This window comes from Pristiophorus japonicus, chromosome 16 (genome assembly GCF_044704955.1).
Source record: "Pristiophorus japonicus isolate sPriJap1 chromosome 16, sPriJap1.hap1, whole genome shotgun sequence".
Lineage (NCBI taxonomy): Eukaryota > Metazoa > Chordata > Chondrichthyes > Pristiophoridae > Pristiophorus > Pristiophorus japonicus.
In genome coordinates this window covers 65611980-65635780 of record NC_091992.1, presented here as the reverse complement: position 1 = coordinate 65635780, position 23801 = coordinate 65611980, and the positions used below count along the sequence as shown (strand labels likewise).

Here is a 23801-nt window from a genome sequence, read left to right as displayed (position 1 = left end):
TGAAAGGGCCAGATGGCCTCTGCTTTGGTTTCTTATATATCTTGGATCCAAAATTGGCTCAGAGGCAACAAGCAAAGGGTAATGGTTGATGGGTGTTTTTGTGACTGAAAGGCTGTATCCAGTGGGGTTCCGCAGGGTTCAGTACTGGGCCCCTTGCTTTTTGACACCTCAGCTTTGCATCTCCTGTTCCTCGGCCTGTATTGCAGAGAAACCCCAATGCTCCAACTAACTCCACTCTTCTGCTTCTCAAATTGCTATTTGACTATAATATAAAATAATTTGTTTTAAATTAAATATTCGTCTGCTGCCTGTTCTAATAACTCTCTGCCCTCTAACCTGACGACTCACACAGGAGATCGACCAGTATTTTAGTAAAAATCTTATAGCTCATACCACTTGTACATATGAAACTTAGTTCCTCTGTCACAAATGCATAATGGAAAAACCTGTATGACAACACGCCACAATGGCAAAGCCCTCTATAAACATGCCAACATTTCACCATCACGGTTTGTTCTGAATCCGTTAAGTACTTTATGAAAACTATTTCGACTGTCATTTTTCTCCACAACTGAATATTGTGTACAAAATAACATTTTAAACCATTTTTTTTTAAATTGGAAAATTACTGAATGATTTGATGACAATTATCAATTGATATTTTGTTTTTACTACCTTAAATAAATGTACTTGGAAGCTGAGCCAAGGCATAGGCTTGCCCATTTTGTGTGACTGAGCCGGTCAGGTCCTTCTGTCTGAGCATGTGCAGTGGGCAATTTCCCAGGATGCACCAGCAGCAGTGACCCTAAATCATGATAACCTGTTTCCCTCTGTCTTTCAACAAAATCTATTTTTGTTCTTCAAAATGCTTTTAAAGCTGGAGGACAAATTTCAGAAGCTTTATTTATCTAACAGTTACATTGAATATTAAAAAAATACATTTATATGTATGAGGGAGAGAAACAGGAAAATATTAACTGAGTGTGCTCACTAAACAGCTATTGTAGCCTTTGTTGGTGTTCAAATTATTTACACAATAGAGTCACAGAAATGTACAGCATGAAAGGAAGCCATTTCAGCCTTCCTACCACTCTTATCTAGCCCCCTCATAATTTCATACACCTCAGTAAGGTCTCCCCTCCACCTCCTCTGTTCCAAAGAAAACCAACCCAGCCTATCCAATCTTTCCTCATAGCTAAAGTTCTCCAGTCCAGGCAACATGCTCATAAATCTCCTATGTACCCTCGCCAGTGCAATCACATCTTTCCTGTAATGTGGTGACCAGAACTGCACGCAATACTCCAGCTGTGGCCTAACCAGTGTTTTATGCAGTTCAAGCATAACCTCCTTGCTCTTGTATTCCATGCCTCAACTAATAAAGGCAAGTATTCCATATGCCTGAATAAATAAATAAACAATAAATGTCAGAAAACCTATTGGGCTGAGAGAGATACACATAGAGGAGGCGGAGGGGAGACCTTATTGAGGTGTATAAAATCTAACGATTGTCTTTCCTCACCCATATTAGTTTAAAACATTCAAATGAAAGCCTCTAATTATCACCAATTTATTGCCTGTGGGGTGTTGATAGATAGAAAATGGAAACTCTAATTACTGACATCTGTGATTCAGAGAGAAACAGGAGGGAATAGTGACAACACTACAGAAAGAAGGACACAGACAGAGTGGGACAGATGGACAGAGAGAACACTTCAAAAAGCCAATCACAAAACACCATATTGAATGTTTAGGGAGACCTATTAGATAGTTACAAACTTGTGCTGCCAGACCTGGGATACTCTTCCCTCTCCCCTCCCCTCTCCCGTCTCCCTCAGTGCTGCTAGACCCGGGAAACCTCTCCCCTCTCTTCCCCACCCCCACCCCCAACCCCCAGTGCTGCCAGACCTGGGACCCCCCCCCCCAGTGCTGCTTGAGCTGTGATGCCACCTGACCGTGTTCTCAGACTGCTGGCCCCCTGGTCATCATCCAAAATTCCCTAGATTCTAGAACAGTTCCTGCGGATTGGAAGGTAGCTAATGTAACCCTGCTATTTAAGAAAGGAGGAAGAGAGAAAACGGGGAACTACAGATAGCCTGACTTCAGTCATAGGGAAAATGCTAGAATCTTTTGTTAAAGACGTGGTAACAGAACACTTAGAAAATAATGAGAGGAATAGGCAGAGTCAACACGAATTTATGAAAGGGAAATCATGTTTGAGCAATCTATTAAGAGCTTTTTTTACATAGAAACATAGAAAATAGGTGCAGGAGTAGGCCATTCGGCCCTTCGAGCCTGCACCACCATTCAATAAGATCATGGCTGATCATTCACCTCCGTACCACTTTCCATACCCCTTGATCCTTTTAGCCGTAACTAGTACAATAGATAAGGGGGAACCAGTGGATGTGGTGTATTTGGATTTTCAGAAGGCATTCGATAAGCTGCCACACAAGAGGTTATTAAACAAAATTAGGGCTCATGGGATTGGGGGTAATATACTAGCATGGATTGAGGATTGGTTAACAGACAGAAATCAGAGAGTAGGAATAAAAGAGTCATTTTCGGGTTGGCAGGCTGTAACTAGTGGGGTTCCGCAAGGATCAGTGCTTGGGCCCCAGCTATTCACAATCTATATCAATGATTTGGATGAAGGGACTAAATGTAATATATCCAAGTTTGCTGATGATATAAAGCTAGGTGGGAATGTAAGTTGTGAGGAGGATGCAAAGAGGCTTCACAGGGATATAGACAGGCTAAGTGAATGAGCAAGAACATGGCAAATGGAATATAATGTGGAGAAATGTGAAATTATTCACTTTGGTGGGGAAAAAATAGAAAAGCAGAGTATTTTTTAAATGGTGAGAGATTGGGAAATGTTGGTGTTCAGAGTGACCTGGGTGTCCTTGTACACGGATCACTGAAAGTTAACATGCAGGTACAGCAAGCAGTTAAGAAAGCAAATGGTATGTTGGCCTTTTATCACAAGAGGATGTGAGTATAAGAGTAAAGATGTCTTACTGCAATTATATAAGGCCCTGGTGAGACCGTACCTGGAGTATTGTGCACAGTTTTGGTCTCCTTACCTAAGGAAGGATATACTTACCATTGAGAGAGTGCAATGAAGGTTCATCCCAGACTGATTCCTGGAATGGGATGTTTGTCCTATGAGGAGAGATTGAACAGACTAGGCCTATATTCTCTAGAGTTTAGAAGAATGATAGGTGATCTCATTGAACCATAGAACATTTTTACAGGGCTTGACAGGGTAGATGCAGGGAGGATGTTTCCCCCGGGCTGGAGAGTCTAGAACCAGGGGTCACAGTCTCAGAATAAGGGGTCGGCCATTTAGGACTGAGATGAGGAGAAACTTTTTCACTCAGAGGGTGGTGAATCTTTGGAATTCTCTGCCCCAGAGGGCTGTGGAGGCTCAGTCGTTGAGTATATTCAAAGCAGAGATCGGTAGATTTTTGACTATTAATGGAATATGGCGACAGTGCAGGAATGTGGAGTTGAGATAGATCAGCCATGAATGGTAGAGCATGCTCAAGTGGGCTGAATGGCCTCCTCCTGTTCCTAATTCCTACATTCACTTGCATGTAATGAGCTAAAATCCCACATTCCACCCCTAGTTCGCCCTCCACAGGATGTCCAACCACAGTAATGCCAGCCTGAGGACTTGCCCTCTCCCTGCCAGGCTGCCACACTTTTAACAGTCCCACTATAGTGCGGCAAACTCCAGGACTATTTCAAAGTGCTATTAAAATCTGGAACAGCCTCCAGTACAAACTCCACTCTCCCAACAAGGTACTGTTAAACTTGAGATATTTGCCTCCAACTGGAGCATGTTGCTGTGCATTCTCATCTTTAAAATTGGCAAGGGATTAAAAAAATGAAGAATGTAGGTAAAGGAGTATATATACAATATTAAATCTGCTTATTTACAGTTTCCAGAGAGTAATAATCATGGCACCAGTTCAATTACCAGAATATAATTTAATAAAAATGGAATTTGATATGTTTAGTTGATTAGAATCAGCAGCCCTGATGTTATCCTCTACAGGGCATAAACACCCCATTGTTATAAAGCAGTGAATCCTGTCTCACTGTGAGCAACGCCACAGGAGATCTGCCAGAAGATTTTCCTGTGTAGCTGCTGTGGGTGTCACTAATTGTTTCACATTGGGCAGGGAATCCCAGAAACTATCTGCTATTGTTATTTCATACATTATCCCAGGGAATGAGACTCTACGTGGCCCTCACTGCTGCATCTTCTCAAATGATGCTAGGGTTTACTGTCCCACTTCTCGATCTGGGAGTTCACTGCATTTTTTGATTGCTCTTTGTGTGAAGATGATCTTCCTGATTTTCCATTACAAATTTGAACCGATGTCCCCTGATCCTACTCTTAGTTCAAAATAATATTCCAAATGCACGTTTCCATTCCCCTCACTAACATAAATTCGATCACCGCCTCAGATGCTGCCATTCGAGGCTGAGTAGTCTAGATTTTTCCAGTCATTCCCCACTATTCTCCAATTCACACTCAGTTCTGCAGTTGTCCCCCTTGAATTTACAGTGATCTTGAGTGACCTTGGCCCCGTAACACCAACTGGAGGTCAGAGAGAAGTCTGATGTCTTGTGCCTTCTGTACAAGGCCAAGCGTGTGATCGAAGGGGACACAACATAGAGGAGTTCTACACACTGCATGTGGAGGCATAGTTAGCAACAGAATAACACTACAAGTGGGATCTACACACTGAGATATTTGAAGGATCATTGCACAATCGGGAATTTCTTTTGAAAATAACGGGCCCACTCCTGATCTAAAGTGCCTCAGAGAGATTGGGGGAGAAATTTGAGTGGTTTGCGCCACATGAGAGCTTTAACGCCACCTGATGCCGGTTCCAGCGCCACACACTATATCACTGTTGCCGGTAGTGCTGCCGCTGAATGCAATCGCTGGGGACCTCGCCATCACGGAGATCGTGATGCCAGTGAGTGTGCAGCGCTCATTTGACACCCGATTTGCCAACTTCGTTACAGCCATCGAACTTACCGGCTGGAGAAAGCAACGACAAGTTGTGGCGCGCAGCATCACGAAGCCAACTCCAGTGATGCTATTTAAAGGGACCTGACAGGTTTTTGAAGTTCGAGTGTCCATGTACTACTTCCTGCTACTGGAAGAGTTTTCTTTATTCATTTCAAGGTTCTTTGGTATTAGGGAGTGGTGTGGCATGTACAAAACGCCATACTTATTTCTGAAAAGCTCCAACCTACAGCACTTGCTTAAAGTCATGGGGGCTGTACTGGCACTGGACTTCGCTCTCCAGGATCTAAAGCGGAGGCAACGAGACAATCTGCCTTCTGGACGAGCTGTTCGTGACCAGATCATCAGACTCCGATTCGCATGAAACCCCAGGTGCCCATCATCCCCATCATCATCATCATCACAGGCAGTCCCTCGATATCGAGGAAGACTTGCTTCCACTCTTAACATGAGTTCTTAGGTGGCTGTACAGTCCAATATGAGAACCACAGTCTCTGTCACAGGTGGGACAGACAGTGATTGGAGGAAAGGGTGGGTGGGACTGGTTTGCCGCACACTCCTTCCGCTGCCTGCACTTGCTTTCTGCATGCTCTCGGCGATGAGACTCGAGGTGCTCAGCGCCCTCCCAGATGCTCTTCCTCCACTTAGGGCAGTTTTTTGCCAGGGTCACCCAGGTGTCAGTGAGGAAGTTGCACTTTATCAGGGAGGCTTTGAGAGTGTCCTTGACATCATACAATCCCTGTCTCATGCTATATCACAGTGTCCTCCTCGGCGCAACGATGAACATAAGAAATAGAACCAGAAACATATAGGATTGCGTAGGATATACGGCACAGAAACAGGCCATTCAGCCCAACCATTCCATGCCGCCGTTTATGCTCCACTCGAGCCTCCTCCCGTCTTTTCTCCTCTAAATCTATCAGCGTAACCCTCTATTCCCTTCTCCCTCATATGCTTGTCTAGCCTCCCCTTAAATGCATTGATACTATTCACTTCAAAACACTCGATCAAAACCTTTCAAAGACCTCTATTAGGTCACCCCTGAGCCTTTTTTCAAGAGAAAAGTGACACAACCTGTTCATCGTTTCCTGATATGTATACCCTCGCATTTCTGGTATCATTCTTGTAAATCTTCTCTGCACCCTCTCTAGTTCCTCTATATCCTTTTTATAATATGCCAGTCAAAACTGTCGCCAAGGTTCGATACAGGTTTAGCATAACTTCCCTACTTTTCAATTCTATACCTCTAGAAATAAACCCTAGTGTTTGGTTTGCTTTTTTTAAACAGCCTTGCTAACCTGTGTCGCGACTTTTAGTGTTTTTTTGTATTTGTCCTCCGAGATCTCTTTGTTCCTCTGTAGACTGCATCTGTTAGTGTGATTGATCCTTTATTATCTTTTATCTCTATCCATATGGATTCTATTTTTATCTTGCTGATAGCTGTGTCACTTTTTTCTATTGCCATTATGTTATCCCTAATAAGTACAGCTACTCCACCTCCCCTTTTTCCCCCTCTATATTTTCTAAATATGTTATACCCTGCAGTGTTTAATTCCCAGTCCTGATTTTTCTGTAGCCATGTACATAAGAACATACGAATTAGGAGCAGGACTAGGCCATTCGGCCCCTCGAGCCTGCTCCGCCATTCAGTAAGATCATGGCTGATCTTCGACCTCAACTCCACTTTCCTGCACTATCCCCATATCCCTTGACTCCTTAATATTCAAAAACCTATCGATCACTGTCTTGAATATACTCAAAGACTGAGCCTCCACAGCCCTCTGGGATAGAGAATTCCAAAGATTCACCACCCTTTGAGTAAAGAAATTTCTCCTCATCTCAGTCCTAAATGGCTGACCCCTTATTCTGAGACTGTGACCCCTGGTTCTAGACTCCCCAGCCATGGGAAACATCCTCCCTGCATCTACCCTGTCAAGCCCTGTAAGAATTTTCTATGTTTCAATGAGATCACCTATCATTCTTCTAAACTCAAGGGAATATCGGCCTAGTCTACTCAATCTCCTCTCCTAGGACAATCCCCCCATCCCTTCATTGCACTCCCTCAATGGCAAGTATGTCCTTCCTTAGGTTAGGAGACCAAAACTGTGCACAATACTCCAGGTGCAGTCTCACCAGGACCCTATATAATTGCAGTAAGACATCTTTACTCATACTCAAATCCTCTTGTAATAAAGGCTAACATACCATTTGCTTTCTTAATTGCTTGCTGTACCTGCATGTTAACTTTCAATGATCCGTGTACAAGGACACCCAGGTCCCTCTGAACACCAACATTTCCCAATCTCTCACCATTTAAAAAATACTCTGCTTTTCTATTTTTCCCACCAAAGTGGATAACGTCACATTTCTCCACATTATATTCCATTTGCCATGTTCTTGCCCACTCACTCAGCCTGTCTATATCCCCTTGAAGCCTCTTTGCATCCTCCTCACAACTTACATTCCCACCTAGCTTTGTATCATCAGCAAACTTGGATATATTACATTTGGTCCCCTCATCCAAATCATTGATATAGATTGTGAATAGCTGGGGCCCAAGCACCGATCCTTGCGGTACCCCACTAGTTACAGCCTGCCAACCCGAGAATGACCCGTTTATTCCTACTCTCTGTTTTCTGTCTGTTAACCAATCCTCAGTCCATGCTAGTATATTACCCCCAATCCCATTAGCTCTAATTTTGTTTAATAACTTTTTGAGTGGCACCTTATCGAATGCCTTTTGAAAATCCAAATACACCACATCCACTGGTTCCCTTTTTATCTATTCTGCTAGTTACAACCTCAAAAAAACTCCAATAGCTTCGTTAAACATGATTTTCCTTTCATAAATCTGTGTTGGCTCTGCCCAATCCTATTATTATTTTTTTAAGTGCCCTGTTATCACGTCCTTAATAATAGATTTGAGCATTTTCCCTACAACTGATGTCAGGCTAACTAATTCCAATCTGAAATGAGATAAATATTCCAAAAACAATTACTAAATGTATCTATAAACATATCACGCATATTACATGAATTCTAATAACTAATGACCCTTGTCCCTGCCATAGTTGAATAGCTGTCATTGTGTGCAAGGTGTGAGATGTGGGTGTGAGTGTTCCGAGGTAGAGATTGTTGGTGGGTGAGTGCTGGGGGTGTGGTACATTGAGCAGTGTGTGAAGCTTGTGATACAGATGGTGGTACGTCACATTTGTTGAAGCCTTCATTCACCCTGACCAACCGTGTGAGGTCGTTAAACGTCTTCCTGCACTGTGCATGGGTCCTGGGGACCACAATGCTGTCTGTGATGTGGTGTGCCACCTCCCTCGACATTGCGGGACACTTGCGGCGAGTGCCTTCTGCCATTGGTGGGTACAGGACCGCCCGCCTTCTCTCCATCGCTAAAACCAATGCCTCCAAAGCTTCATCGGGAAACGTCTGGGCTCTCTCCGTGGGGCGGCAATGTGCCATCAGGATTTGTAAATAAGTGCTCCTTCTCCTTGTCCTCCTCAGGGTTGTTGTGCTCACCCAACAATGCTGAGAATGAGTTGCTGCAGCATCAATGGATCTCCCCTTTAAGCAGTGAACAAAGCCGGTGGCAATCATTATTTGTGCTTCGAATGTCCCTGATATTGGTCAGTGTAACGCCAGTGAGCTTAGGTTTTTAGATGAGAATCATGACTGCAATCATTCTAATGAGGAGTGAGGATGAATTTTGCGTGCAGCCTCGACGATTTTCAACTGCTTGTACTGTACTATTTTTAGTCTAAACACTGCCCATTTTTGGTTAGAACGAATTTCTGGCCTGTAGAGTCCATAGGTTTAAAAGTATTATTCTGGTATTAAGAGGAACCTAGATAAGTAAATGAGGGAGAAAAGAATAAAAGGATATGTTAGTAGAGTGATGAAGTAAGGTGGGCGGAGACTCACGTGGAGCATAAACACAACCACAGACCAGTCAGGCCAAACGCACTGTTTCTGTGTGGTAAATTTTATGCAAGTCTCCCACTCTCTTAACTACTAGTCCCCCCCCCCCCCCACACACACACACACACACCCCTACCCTCTGCGGGGTATTAACTTTCCCCGCACTGTGTATTGTATTCATCATCATCCTCATAGGCGGTCCCTTGTATTGAGGATGACTTAGTTCCACACCAAAAAGAGATGAGCTCACAGGTGTTTCAATGAAGGACCTAATATTCCGGATCCCGAACTACATGTTGAAGGATGGAAGATGCCTGTGCTTGGATTTTTTTAACATGTGGTGGCCGTTGCACACCAGTCACCAAATGGGCTTGACAGAGCTAGGTCTTGGTCCAGTGGCAAGGATTACCCAAGATGACTAGAGACCAGCTCTGCTGCACGGACCTTATGTGCGCACAGTCGCAGTGTGGGCTGGCCTGTGCTTCCCCTGGACCCTTGCCTCTTCTGGGTCCCGAACTCTCACTTCTCCTGGGCCCCGATCATGTTTTTTTTTTATTTTTTTTATTTTTTTATTTATTCGTTGCCAATCTTTCCAATTCTTTGTCAGATCATCTTGTCAGATTACAAACGCCAGAGGTCACTTGCACACATCAAGGATCACTCTGCGCCAATGCTCTTAGCCAAAAGGCCAAGAGCCACTGCACCGTTCCTGGAAGTACTGCAATACCAGGTTCGTGCCATGGAGGTGGGTGTGTGCCCCCCACACACCTCCGTGGAGGTGGATGGGTCAAACCACCCCACCCACCTATTTCCAAAAAGCATAGGAGAACCACCTTCCTGATTCAGGGAGAACCACTTTCTGGTCATGGTTACTCCCCTGTCAGGTCAGTTACGCATGATCTTAGCCAAAAGGCCGAGCCCTGGGCCCCAATCATGTTTTTTTTTAATTCGTTGCCAATCTTTCCAATTCTTTGTCAAATCACAAATGCCAGAGGTCACCTTGCACACATCAAGGATCACTCTGCGCCTATGCTCTTAGCCAAAAGGCCTAGAGCCACTGCACCGTTCCTGGAAGTACTGCAATACCAGGTTCGTGCCATGGAGGTGGATGGGTCAGGCCCCCCACACACCTCCGTGGAGGTGGATGGGTCAAACCACCCCACTCACCTCCTATTTCCAAAAAGCATAGGAGAATCACCTTCCTGATCCAGGGAGAACCACGTTGGGGTCATGGTTACTCCCCTGTCAGGTCAGTTACGCATGATCTTAGCCAAAAGGCCGAGCCCCGATCATGTTGCTCCATGATCACTTGCCGCTCCTGCACTCTGACCTTGCCGCTTCTGCTGTACCTCCTGGAGCAGCATGGCGGTATACCACTGCAAGGTACAGCGTGAGCTGGTGCAGGAGGACAACGTCTTCAAGGTCCAGGTCGGTGATTGGAGCGTGAGCAGGTATTGTATTCACCTCATGTTTGACGCACTCCAGGTGCCAGACTGTCTCGTAAAAATTTTTGTCTTGAATTTTTTTTTTTAAAAGGCCATTAAAATGAGTTAGTCTAATCTCTAACTGAACTGAGTAGGGCACAGAAAACCTACTACTGACATCAGGGTAACATTTAGCAAAAGTGTTAACAAAAAATGATGTCTAATTGACCCAAGGTGTGTTAAGGAATCAACATTTCACTGACCATGACCATGGATGGTAGCAGTGACTGCATAACTGAAGAAAAAGTAGGTTAATACAAATTTTTAAAGTACTTTTTATATGGTTAGAAAGAATAATGTACTGGGTCAAAGTCTATTCTTAAAAACACGAGTTAGTTGCTCGTATATGAAAGCGCCGAAAGAGTATAAATACCTTTTTACCCCAGTGTATTGTAAATAAATTTCTGCTGACTATAAAGTTCTCCTCGGTCTTAATTTGCAATTTTTATGTCTCTAGGCAACATCACTACGCGGATCAGAACCCCTGAGACTGGCTCTGATGAAGCCATCAAATCCATTCTAGAACAGGCCAAGAGAGAACTGCAGGTGCAAAAAACCGGTGAGTGCCTGAAATCACCGGTACACAGATGGGACTGCATTGTTCCCCACCATATTGGGCACTGAGCGGTTTTGTACAAAGCATAGCATTCTACACACACAACCAAAACAGGATATAACATTCACTTCAACTTTCAACTTCCATAATTGTAACATCAACCAATGAACATCGGTGTGCCAGCCTCGTGCCTAACATAAACCTACACAGTTTTGTACCTTGAGCAGAAATTATATATTGGAAAGCACTTCTGTAACTGAGAGAATTTGTTTTTTTTTAGTATTATGAAATAGAAATGTATTATCTCCATTACAGAAGTGCTTTCCAATATATAAATTCTGCTCAAGGTACAAAACACTTAACACTGTTGTTGGTTTGTGTACATTAGAGGTCGACATACTGAGGTGCATTGGTTGATGTTAACAATATGGAAGATGCCTTTCTGAAACGTTGAAGCTAGTTGTCTTCATGCATGTTTAGGAATTGTGGTGATATTTGAAAGAAGATTTAGATGACCTAGATCTTGGGTGCAATTTCCAAATTCCTTTCCCCTGGCAGGTTTGCCGTATTAGTCTAATTTCTCTTAAGACTTCATGCCATGAACTCTGACATAGTGGCAATAATCTGAGTACGGATCCACTATAAACTTGTCAGTTTTTGATTGTCTATGTTGTATGTTACAGTTGATTCAACTCAGCCTCCCTGTACGTCTAGCAGTGGCGGTTCAGATGAAGCAATTTGGTCCATACTGGAACAGGCCCGGCGCGAGATGGAAGCTCAGAAGGCAGGCCTTGAGCCGACACCGAAGCCAACACCACTTGCTCAAGCTGACTTGGCCCTCCATTCGTCCAAAGTAGCATCATCTTCCTCATCATCATTCTCTTCCTCACTTATAGCCATGAAAAAGCCTTCCACAATGGATTCCAGTAACAGTATGACACAGACTTCTCATGGGTTTAAAAAAGAAGCGTTACATGACTCGTGCTCCTCAGAGCATCATGGGATAGCAGACACACCGCACAATATGCTTAAGCAAGTTAAAAATGAGCTGGGACGAGGTAGTATATGGAGGGACCAGTGGTGGAGCACAGTTTGCCCTGACAGAAGAAATTCAGTCTTTTCAGAAGATGGAAGAGCGGAGGAAGCTAACAGCGGGAGAGAAAGGTTTAGTAATCCAAGCAGACTACAAGGGCCTGTCTCCTCTGACCACTGGAAGGACTGGCAAAACGCAGAGTCGCCATACTCTCAAGCATCTGATTTAGGCACAGTGGTCGCGAGCAGCAGTGTGACCCCACAGAGCAGCCCCCTGCCTTCATCACCTCTTATCCCCATCTCAAAACCACATAAACCCTCTGTACCGCCACTAACACCAGAGCAGTACGAGATCTACATGTACCAGGAGGTGGACACAGCTGAGCTGACCCGACAGGTGAAGGAAAAGTTGGCCAAGAATGGGATCTGCCAGAGGATCTTCGGGGAAAAGGTAAATGATTCTAAAAAGCATCTTATTTTTAAAATAGTTTATTCAGGCAGCTTATTAAAATTTCATGTGTACTGTTAGGATTTGAGCTTCCTCCCGACATTTATACCTTGGATTCAGAGCACAAGTGGCGTTTCTATCAGCAGAAACGCTAGTACAAAATGAGATATAATGTGTATGTTCAGCATTAGGCAGGTTCACATTTACACCACAAATCCTATAATGAGTATGTTCAGCATTAGGCAGGTTCACATTTACACCACAAATCCTGAACCTAATTTTTTGACTTACTCCTTATTGATCTGTGTTCCTCCAACTCTGGCCTTGTGCACCCGTCGCTTCCTTGGGTCCACCAATGGTGGCCGTGCCTTCAGCTGTCTGGGCTCTAAGCTCTGGAATTTACTCGGTATCCCTCTTCAGCTCGCCATTTGTGTCTCCTCCTTTAACATGCCCCATAAAGCCTACATCTTTGACCAGGTGACGTGTCGTAATGTCATCGTCTTTGGCTCAGAGTCAATTTGTTGTCATACTGCACTTCTATGAAATGCCTTGGGACATTTTACTGCATTGAGGGCGCTCTATGAATGCTAATTATCTCAGACCTTTTTTTTTAACTTTAGATATTACTGAAGGATTGTTGAAGTTTGTTTCTAATGAGCATTTTAACCTGGTCCCCATTTCCCACTCTCTAAGATCTACATACCTTGGCCTCTCTGCGTATGTAATTCTGATGCAAAACTTTCTTTCAGTTCTTATCAGATAATCTACTTACTGAAAAATTAATCTTCGGATAGCTTGCAAAGAATGATGCTGTGAACAGTTTAGTTCCAGCAGCCTAAGTATTTGTTACGCCTCTCCATCATGACACTGTCCTACACTTGGTGAACGGCAGTCCCAGCCTTGCTTCACAATGTATACACTGCTGCCCAAACATGCCAATGTGAGAAGCACATCTAAACTTTGTACAAATGTAGCACAGTTTGCAGATTGCAGTCAAGATTGACTGTGTTGTGCACCCACATGCCCCACACTTGCTGTAATAATTCCTCAAAGGCAGTATAGCTAAAACATTGAGGACAAAAGATTTCTTTTTTGCAGCAACACAAATGCCCATTTAGCCAAGACACTGGCACTAGTTACAGTTTGAGTTGCCAATTAAACATTGGGAAACAGCAATATTATTGTCTCAGTTTAACTGAAATGTAATGGTGGTTTGCCATCTATATTCGTCTGACTTGTTTCTAAGATTTCTGCAGGTTAAATAGAGAATGGGTTATAGCCAGTGCCAATATTTAATATCTGTATCTGCAAATAAATTGTGCTCAGCATCAAAGTGGAAAGTGTTTTGGTATATTTCACTGCAGATTATAACTTAGAATTGAGTTTGTTTTTTATATGTCTACATAAGTGTGGAACTATGAAAAACAAGCTCCCACGTTCCCACATCAGAAGGTGTGCTTTCCATTATACAATGGTTCTGGCTTCTCAAACAATGTCATAGCACCAGTGTGATAACACTTAGAAGGGAACTATTTATCATTCTAATTGTCATCACTCAGGTGTTACGTCTGACTACACAACCATTCAGCTCCGCACCGGCCACATCACATGACTACAGTGGAGCATTCTGCACTGGAGCGACACCGGTAAGTCCCTCATTCATTCTTAACAAAGTCCATCTTCTTGTTAAAAGAAACGTTGCAGCCCAGAACCATTGTATAAACATTTTTATAATGGTGAAATCAGACCTGGATATCACACTCTTACCTGTTTTGCTTTATGTGGTCAGAGTCTGCCATTGTAAAGTGTTACGTCACACCAAGTTTGTACAGTAAATTGAGAGGCTGGGAAAAATTCAGGCTGAATGCAGTCCGGGATCTTCTGTTTTTAGAATCTAAATAAGTAGAACTGTTTTTTAGCGCATCAGCGAGCTAGTTTCTATTAAAAAATCATGGCATCATAGAAGGCCATTTGGCTCATGGTGCCAGTGCTGGCCCTTTGATAGAGCAGTCTTGCTGAGTCCCACATCCACACTTTTTTGTCCTGTAAGTTCTTCATCCTCAACTACCTGCCCAACTCCCTTATACAATAATTTATGGCATCAGCTTCCACCAACGTTCCAGATCCCGATAGCACTCTGATACTTTTTACATTATTATATAGAATGTTGTACAATAGAACTCATTTTCTGCCCAAAAGTAAAGCACTAGAGCATTATCTGGGTTTTGTTTTAGTGTGAATGAAACACAGTGTACACAAGAAAGGAAGGAAAGGGGAGTTTAAAAAAGACGAGGAAGAAGCACAAATGAGGCAGAACAAAATAAAATAATTGAAAGCTAGAAAACGGTGTGGAAAACAAGAGTGAAGGGAGTAGAAGATAAATAACACTAGTGGCCCAAATTACTGCTCGAAAACTGATGCTTTCATTACAGCTGTCTGCATCAGGAACTTGGAAATCTGGATCAGTAACCTATCGAAATAACTTGTGATCCCTGAAATGACTTTCAACACTTGAGTGCTTTTTGTATGTTTATAAATGTAAAGCTATGTAGCATTTATTTTCTATCAGCAAAGTCAAAAGAAAATTAAGAAAAAACACAATTACTTACAAAGTTCTTGTTTTTCTTTGCCATGCCCTGCTGTTTTTTTTTAGGTTTTGGGTCTGTCACAAGGGAGTGTTAGTGACATGCTGTCCAGGCCCAAGCCCTGGAGTAAACTGACTCAGAAAGGCCGAGAACCCTTCATTCGTATGCAGCTGTGGCTGAATGGAGAGCTGGGACAGAGCGTTCTTCCATCCCAGGTCCAGCAACCGGGGCAAGGTAGGTCAGAGAGATCGTGTGTATTACAATATTAAAACATAACGGGTTTCTATAACTGTGTGAACAGAATTATTGACCACCATCACCAGAGTGATGGGGAATATAATCACCCTTTAGTTTTTAAAAAAGGAGGGAGAGAGAAAACCGGGAATTATAGACCAGTCAGCCTGACATCAGTAGTGGGTAAAATGATGGAATCAATTATTAAGGATGTCATAGCAGCGAATTTGGAAAGAGGTGACATGATAGGTCCAAGACAGCATGGATTTGTGAAAGGGAAATCATGCTTGACAAATCTTCTGGAATTTTTTGAGGATGTTTCCAGTAGAGTGGACAAGGGAGAACCAGTTGATGTGGTATATTTGGACTTTCAGAAGGCTTTCGACAAGGTCCCACACCAGAGATTAATGTGCAAAGTTAAAGTACATGGGATTGGGGGTAGTGTGCTGACATGGATTGAGAACTGGTTGTCAGACAGGAAGCAAAGAGTAGGAGTAAATGGGTACTTTTCAGAATGGCAGGCGGTGACTAGTGGGGTACCACAAGGTTCTGTGCTGGGGCCCCAGCTGTTTACATTGTACATTAATGATTTGGACGAGGGGATCAAATGTAGTATCTCCAAATTTTGCGGATGACACAAAGTTGGGTGGCAGTGTGAGCTGTGAGGAGGATGCTATGAGGCTGCAGAGCGACTTGGTTAGGTTAGGTGAGTGGGCAAATGCATGGCAGATGAAGTATAATGTGGATAAATGTGAGGTTGTTCACTTTGGTGGTAAAAACAGAGAGACAGACTATTATCTGAATGGTGACAGATTAGGAAAAGGGGAGGTGCAACGAGACCTGGGTGTCATGGTACATCAGTCATTGAAGGTTGGCATGCAGGTACAGCAGGCAGTTAAGAAAGCAAATGGCATGTTGGCCTTCATAGCGAGGGGGTTTGAGTACAGGGGCAGGGAGGTGTTGCTACAGTTGTACAGGGCCTTGGTGAGGCCACACCTGGAGTATTGTGTACAGTTTTGGTCTCCTAACCTGAGGAAGGACATTCTTACTATTGAGGGAGTGCAGCAAAGGTTCACCAGACTGATTCCCGGGATGGCAGGCCTGACATATGAAGAAAGACTGGATCGGCTAGGCTTATACTCACTGGAATTTAGAGGAATGAGAGGGGATCTCATAGAAACATATAAAATTATGACGGGATTGGACAGGTTAGATGCAGGAAGACTGTTCCCGATGTTGAGGAAGTGCAGAACCAGGGGTCACAGTCTAAGGATAAGGGATGAGGAGAAACTTTTTCACCCAGAGAGTGGTGAACCTGTGGAATGCTCCATCACAGAAAGTTGTTGAGTCCAGTTCGTTGGATATATTCAAAAGGGAATTAGATGTGGCCCTTATGGCTAAGAATCAGGGGATATGGAGAGAAAGCAGGAGTGGGGTACTAAGTTGCATGATCAGCCATGATCATATTAAATGGTGATGCAGGTTCGAAGGGCCGAATAGCCAACTCCTGCACCTATTTTCTACGTTTCTACTGCATGCTGATTTTTCTGCCCCAATCTCTAGGCCAATATTTTGGCTACCCCAATGAGAAAAGTGGTGCATAGATTCACTATGATGTTACTGGGGATGAGGGGTTACAGTTAGGAAGAGAAACTTGATAAATTAGGGAATAAATCAAAACACCGCAGATGCTGGTAAACTGAGAAATGTTGGAAACACTCATCAGGTCATGCTGCATCTGTGAAATAAGGTCAAATGTTAACGTTTCAAGTTTATAATCCTCTGTCAGTACTGAGGAAGGGTTATATACCTGAAACAATGACCGTTTCCCTTTTCCCACAGATGCTGCCTGACCTGCTATGTGTTTCCAGCATCTTTTCTGTTCTTGTTTGCACAATTCGGCCTTTCTTCACTTGAGCTGAGGAGGTTAGCAGATGATCCTGATCGAGTTATATGATCAGTAGTGTAGATTGCTGCCACTGGTCAATGTCATGATAACAAAAGGGCACACATTTAACAAAATCACAACAAGAATTAAAGAGGAGGTTAGAAATAAATGCTTTACACAAAAGGTGTGTAGCATATGGAATGCTCTGTCACAACCATTGTGGTAGCAGAGTCCATACGTATTTTTAAAAGGGAGTGAGAGAGTTGTTTGAAAAAGAGGAATATTAAAGAGTATGAGAAGCAAGCAGGGGAAGCGACTTGGGTTCTTTTACTACACTGAAGGCGCTATATAAATACAAGTTGTTGTTGGGATTAGACCAAGTGATTTGTGCAGACTGGTGCATCCTGTTGGACCAAATGGTCTGTTTCTGTTCTGCAGCATTTTCTGTTTCTGTTGCAAATGGCTTCAGTGCTCTTGAGTTAAGGAGGGGAAAATTCTCAGTAAAACACTATGCCTCACCTGCTGAATGTTTGAGTTAGGAAGTTGACATAACAAGATGTGCAGGCATACAAAGCACTTGCCACTGGACCAAGACCTAGCTCTGTCAAGCCCGTGTGGTGGCTGGTGTGCAACGGCCACCACACGTTAAAGAAATTCACACACAGGCATCTTCCACCCTTCAACTGGAGTTCAGGACTGGAACATCGGGTCCTTTATTGAAACATCTGTGAACTCTTGTGGAAGCAAGTCATCCTCGTTCGAGGGACCGCCTAAGAGTGATGAGGTGATTGGTCCAAACAGACTCTATTACATCTTGTTAATCTAGCACCTTTAACACCTGCATTGAAGCCATTTTGGATATTTGGTCTAACCCTAAAAAGGTTACATACTATTTTTTTAAATGTATCCTGGTTTTAAGATGAGCATCTTGTCTCATACAGTAAGCATTACAATAATATTGGACTGGTTTCTGATGGTGTCAGTTCATTCTTTAAACACTGTCATGATCGGTTGAATAGTGGGTAGTTTTTCACTTGGCGAGAAGACTAAGATTGTAGAAGCTGACATATAATCAATAAAGAGGGTGTAGGTTATACACAATCGTGATGAACTGTTATAGTTTGCACTCTTTAAAACGTTGTTGCCAGAATGATTTGACTCCTTCAGATAGTTTATAGTAATGGCCAACATTTTCTGACCTGCCAAAGCAACAAGAGGTTGAGTAACATACTCATAAAGAAGCCCTGTCCCTCAAAACGTAATCGGCCATCACAAATTGCAACTTGTCCAAAATTCCACCTGCTGCATCCTTACCCACACTGCTGTTCACTAATATCTCTGCACTCACTGCCCTTCAATGGGTCTGTGTCCCCATTCATTTCATAATCTTTGTTGTCACCCACAGATTACTCCCTTGGCCTCAGCCCACCCTATGTTTCTCTTCACACCCTCCATTCTTCCAATTCTGGTTTCACTTGCACCCCCTCTTCCCTTAACTCCACTTTCAGTGTAGAACCTTCAACTGTTTCATCCCCGCACTCTGAAACACTCGACCTGAGCGCCCCACTGCATTGCTACCAAACAATAGTGGCTGCACTTCAAAAGCTCTTCATGGACTCTAAAGCAATTTGGGTCTTCCTGAGGTTGTGAAAGGCACTATATAAATAGCAAGTTCTTTCTTTTTTCCATTCCTTCAAAAGTCTCCTTAAAATCTAGCTCTTTGATCATACTTTCAGTCACCTAGCTTCCCTCTTCACGTCTTGGTATCGAAGATTATTGTTGCCTCTTGTAAAGCACTTTGGACTGTTCTTTAAACTCCTCCATAGCCTTGACCTGTCCTGTCTTTGTTAACATTTCCAACCTGACAACCCCTTTCTGAACTCTCTCTTCCCCTTACCTTGTGCAGTTCCTGCTCTTTGCCCCATTATTGGCAGCGTGCCTTCACCTGCATTAGCCCCATGGTGTGCAGTTCCCTCCTTAAAGCCCACCTCTTTAAACAAGCTTTTGTCCGCCCCACCTAATACCGCCTCCTTTAACCTGGTGTTCCGGTTTGGTTACACATCTGTAAACCCATATATGAGACATTGTTCTGTTAAAGATGCTATGTAAGTACAATGTTATTAAAGTGCAAGTTGTTGTTGAGTAACACAATGCCCATGAAGCAGCCCTGTTCCTCAATAGGTATTTATATTGTCTTTGCATTCAAATTGTTTTTCTGATTTATCTTTATATGTGGGAGAGGGGTCTGTCGTGACAAATGAACCTGTTCTACGTTTTATGTTACACATTTGTTCTAAGGAATCTTGCTGCAGGCCTTGTCATGCCCTTTTCAAAACCATTGTGAGAAAGTTGTTAAAAATAGAGGCCATTTTCAGGGAACGCTCCTGAAACTTTAATGGAAAACACTGAATATACTGTATGCGTCATTATGTTGGATTAGGGATAGTTGCTTTATGCTTCAATGAATTTAGCAATCCTCAAATGGAACATAGAACACGAACAGATTTGCATTCTTTTTATTTGTTCTTCCCAGAGTATCTCAGCAGTGGAAATTTAATTATTTCTCTATTTCCCCCCTCCCCTCACCAATTTTAATTTTGTTTAATAGGAAGTTGATTTAATTCCTCGATTTGGTCTCCAGGATGGCTGCTGTCCTCAGTCTCTCCCGGTGCTGCACTGTGGCCAGTGGCAGTGAGTGTACGAGAGTGTCTTGAAGTGCTTGGTCCATGTGGGGACGTTCCAGGATGCTGCCTGCCACGTTACCTTCGCCGCCTACACTGTGCCATCGAGCATGCTTTCAGAAACAGCATCTTTAACGTGGCAGGGCTACCTCCCCCGAGGGTTAGGTCGTCTTATTGGAAAGTGAAATAGCAACATTTGCCAAAAAAACTTGGAAATTTAAATATTTTGAAAAATGTTTTCCAAAATAATTACATTTTAATATTACCAGCAGACTGGAGTAGTAAGGCTATGGAATGAGAATTTGTTCTGCTAGTCTTGTGCAAAAGTGATTTTAAATGCTTATGCAGATCAGTCGCACAGATGACTGTTGTATAACATCTGTATTACATCTTTTCTTACATTTGTTTTAGTATACTTATTGTTGGAGATGATTTATGTGGAAATGTTTAATCTGTGATGAGATATAAAAACGTGACAATGGAAAAGGCTGCTATTAACAATATCTAGCACACAATAGCAAGAAGTATTTTCTCAGTCGCTAAGATGCAGCCGTGCGGGAAGGTATCTGTGTTATTTAGGCTGTTCACTGAACTAGATCCTGACCTGCTGAACTCAATTTTAAGATGCAGCTGCAGTGACCCACAGGGAGCCTGAATTTTATGTTTGTTTAGTTTGTCCCATGATATCATTCGTCATTCCTCCATGCGCTAGTACTGCATTGCCCGGTAATGGGAATACCCAGAGGAGCAGTATAAAGCATTAACGCAGCAGAAAGTGCCTAATTAGAATTGGTATTGTTAAAGGCATTGGTATTACTCTGAATAATGTGTCTTGCTTTAGGGATTCATAAAACTTAATCCCTTTTTAATAAAAGTATAAGAACCTCAAATTTTTGCTATTTCATATCAGGCAGGACAAAGTATGAGAGAAAATCCCTTTTTTTAAAAAAGCACTCCGGTACTAGTACGTAAATGCAAATTATATGAAGGCAATTAAAAAAAATCCCCATAAAACAATTGCTTTGTATTAATATTAATAGTGCCTGAAGAATGTGATAGTACTTTAAATAGTCTATGCATGGAACATAAACACTTATTGTAAAGGATTAATTGCATCACTGGCTGTCAAAAGCAAATTCTTTTCCACCTGGACATTTTAAAAACAAATCATAATAAAGTATATGGCATTGGGTTGATGAAAACAAGTTACATATTTATAAAAAAGAGAGTGAAAACTAAATATTTGCTTGCAGTGGCCATGGTTCAGTGAAGTATTTATGTTTGTGTTTTTCCTCCATTTGAACTCCCCCGGTGTCACATAACATTCCCAGTTGCGAAGGTGGGCACCTGCTCAGTAACCATCTGCTGTCTCGTGCACAGAACAGCTCTGTTTGACACGTGGTCCAATTCCCCCCTCCCCCTCCCCCCCAACCCCCGGATTTGTATTACCTTCCTCCGCTCCCCTAAGACCAGAAAGTCAGATTGTGGAGCACGTTGGGCACACATCCATGTTCTCGCAGTCCTTGGCTTCCACATTACGTTATGTTTGGCTGCCTTAACAAGTGTTGTTCTTTTTACTTTAAGACTGTAAACTGGTACAAAGTGATACCTCGCGCAGTTGAAATTATGCAAGTGCAACATTTTCCACTGGTAAATAATTGATGACTAATTTCTCATGTTGCTATTTATAGTGTTACAATTGCACTGTTGGAAAAAAAAGTACCAGCTTTCAATACACATAGTATATATATTCCTTAGTGTTGGCCCAGATATTTGTATCTTAGTTGTGTAGTGAGATTTTAAGTCTGCTGTGCAGTTACTAGCTCACTGTAAAGGTCGGCAATCCGGTTTTTTTTGTAACTCATCCTTGTTTGCGTGCTTGAATGAGGAATACAGACTTGCACTGCTCTGCCGAGAGGTGGGCGAGTTTGAGGACTCCCCAGGGGCAGAGAAAGATGTTGTAATCAATTACCACATCATAACACTGATGCATGATAATTACTGAATGTTCCTCCAGAGATAGCACAGCATTTGGCTGGCATGCAGTCCTTTATGGTCGAATGCCTGATTAATATGCAAATAATCGTCCGATTGTATGATGAATGCAGGAGAAGAGTGTACTGATAATGTGATCAGCAGAGCGAAGAGATGATAAATTGCTTTTACTCACTGCTGTTCTTGGTCTGCATAAAGTATCTTCATTTTATAAATGTTTTATCAAAATTAACTGCAGAAGTGTTTTATAATGGCCTATGAGGACAACATTGCCTTGAATTTTATGTAAATTATGTGTGTTCAGAAATGTAATATGTCGCGTAATAGATTTAAGAAGGCATCTGGTATTATACTTAATCGAGACAGGTTGCCTAATGATTTTTTAAATCCATTGTGCCCAGCACGTTTTTCCTGCAATTTTATAGCCTCCCTTCCTCTCTTGAAGGCAATAACTCCCTCACTGTGATACCATTTCGTTGATGCCAGATGCTCTATAGTATCTTGCCCGACAGCCTATCGTTCTTGTATGAATCTCAGCAGGCGATGACAGGAGAGGACATTGCAGCCAAATCCTGTCCTGTCCCCACACATGCGCTTCTGGCAGAGGTTCCTGTGTAGCTCTCTGGTGTGGGGGCCCTGACCAGTCCTTCCTTCCCTAACACAAAACCACTGCAGTTTTTCCGACTTTTCCGTCAGCCCTCGCCTCGACCGGGCTGCCATCATGCAGCCCCACACTTCTCTTTGCGTACCAGGCCGCTGGCCTGGTCGAGATTGTCCCTGGTGGCCCAGTGGTGGCCACCAAAGGACCATGCAGATTCCGCAGCAGCCCTCCCCTTTAAATGAAGAGGAGGGCTGTTGTGGCGGGTCAGCGCTATGCGGAGCAGCCGTGTAGCACTAACCTGTTCACTGCAGCGTTGACGTCCATCCTGGGCGTTAACTGACCTGGGCGCAGAAAGTTACCGCCCCCGGATGGGCTGTGGGGCAATTTTGGCCCCAATATGTTTCTCATTTCATGCTGTTCCAAGTAAAATTATACAAGAATATCGGAATACCAAAGTCAGTTCACCTCGTCTACACACCTTTGTGTTCACCTTTGTCAAATAAGATAGTCTATGCCTATTATGTGCTATTACAGTAGGAGCCATCATTTTATTCTAATTCGTTCCTGGGATGTGGGCGTCGCTGGCAAGGCCGGCATTTATTGCCCATCCCTATTTGGCTTGAGAAGGTGGTGGTGAGCCGCCGCTTTAAACCGCTGCAGTCCATGTGGTGAAGGAGCTCCCACAGTGCTGTTAGGGAGGGAGTTCCAGGATTTTGACCCAGTGACGATGAAAGAATGGCAATATATTACCAAGTGAGGATGATGTGTAAATTGGAAGGGAACTTGCAGGTGGTGGTGTTCCCATGCGCCTGCTGCCCTTGTCGTTCTATGTGGTAGAGGTCGCGGGTTTGGGAGGTGCTGCCGAAGAAGCCTTGGTGAGTTGCTGCAGTGCATCTTGTAGACGGTACACACTGCAGCCACGGTGCGCCGGTGGTGGAGGGAGTGAATGTTGTAGGTGGTGGATGGGGAGCCAATCAAGCGGGCTGCTTTGTCGTGGGTGGTGTCGAGCTTCTTTGAGCAGGACCTCAAAAGTAGTAATCTTGGGATTGCTACCAGTGCCACGTGCTAGTCAGAAAAGGAATAGCAGGATAGCTCAGATGAATACGTGGCTTGAGCAATGGTGCAGCAGGGAGGGATTCAAATTCCTGGGGCATTGGAACCGGTTCTGGGGGAGGTGGGACCAGTACAATCCGGACGGTCTGCACCTGGGCAGAATCGGAACCAATGTCCTCGGGGGAGTGTTTGCTAGTGCTGTTGGGGAGGAGTTAAACTAATATGGCAGGGGGATGGGAACCAATGCAGGGAGATAGAGGGAAACAAAAA

General features: G+C 43.3%; 1 protein-coding gene across 7 annotated transcripts in view; it reads left to right on the top strand.

Moving 5' to 3' along the window:
• The window catches only part of LOC139226561 (protein CASP-like), a 578052-nt gene that overhangs the window by 434728 nt on the left and 119523 nt on the right, over positions 1–23801 (top strand). For 4 of the 7 annotated variants that reach the window (XM_070857405.1, XM_070857403.1, XM_070857401.1 and 1 more), the window contains 4 exons: positions 10916–11017; positions 11698–12497; positions 14054–14140; positions 15148–15313. The exons of 1 other annotated variant lie outside the window; for it this stretch is intronic. In XM_070857405.1, the coding sequence (XP_070713506.1) occupies positions 10916–11017; positions 11698–12497; positions 14054–14140; positions 15148–15313 (1155 nt within the window). The remainder of the gene's footprint in view (positions 1–10915; positions 11018–11697; positions 12498–14053; positions 14141–15147; positions 15314–23801) is intronic. 2 more of the 7 variants (XM_070857407.1, XM_070857402.1) reach the window with 1 other exon arrangement.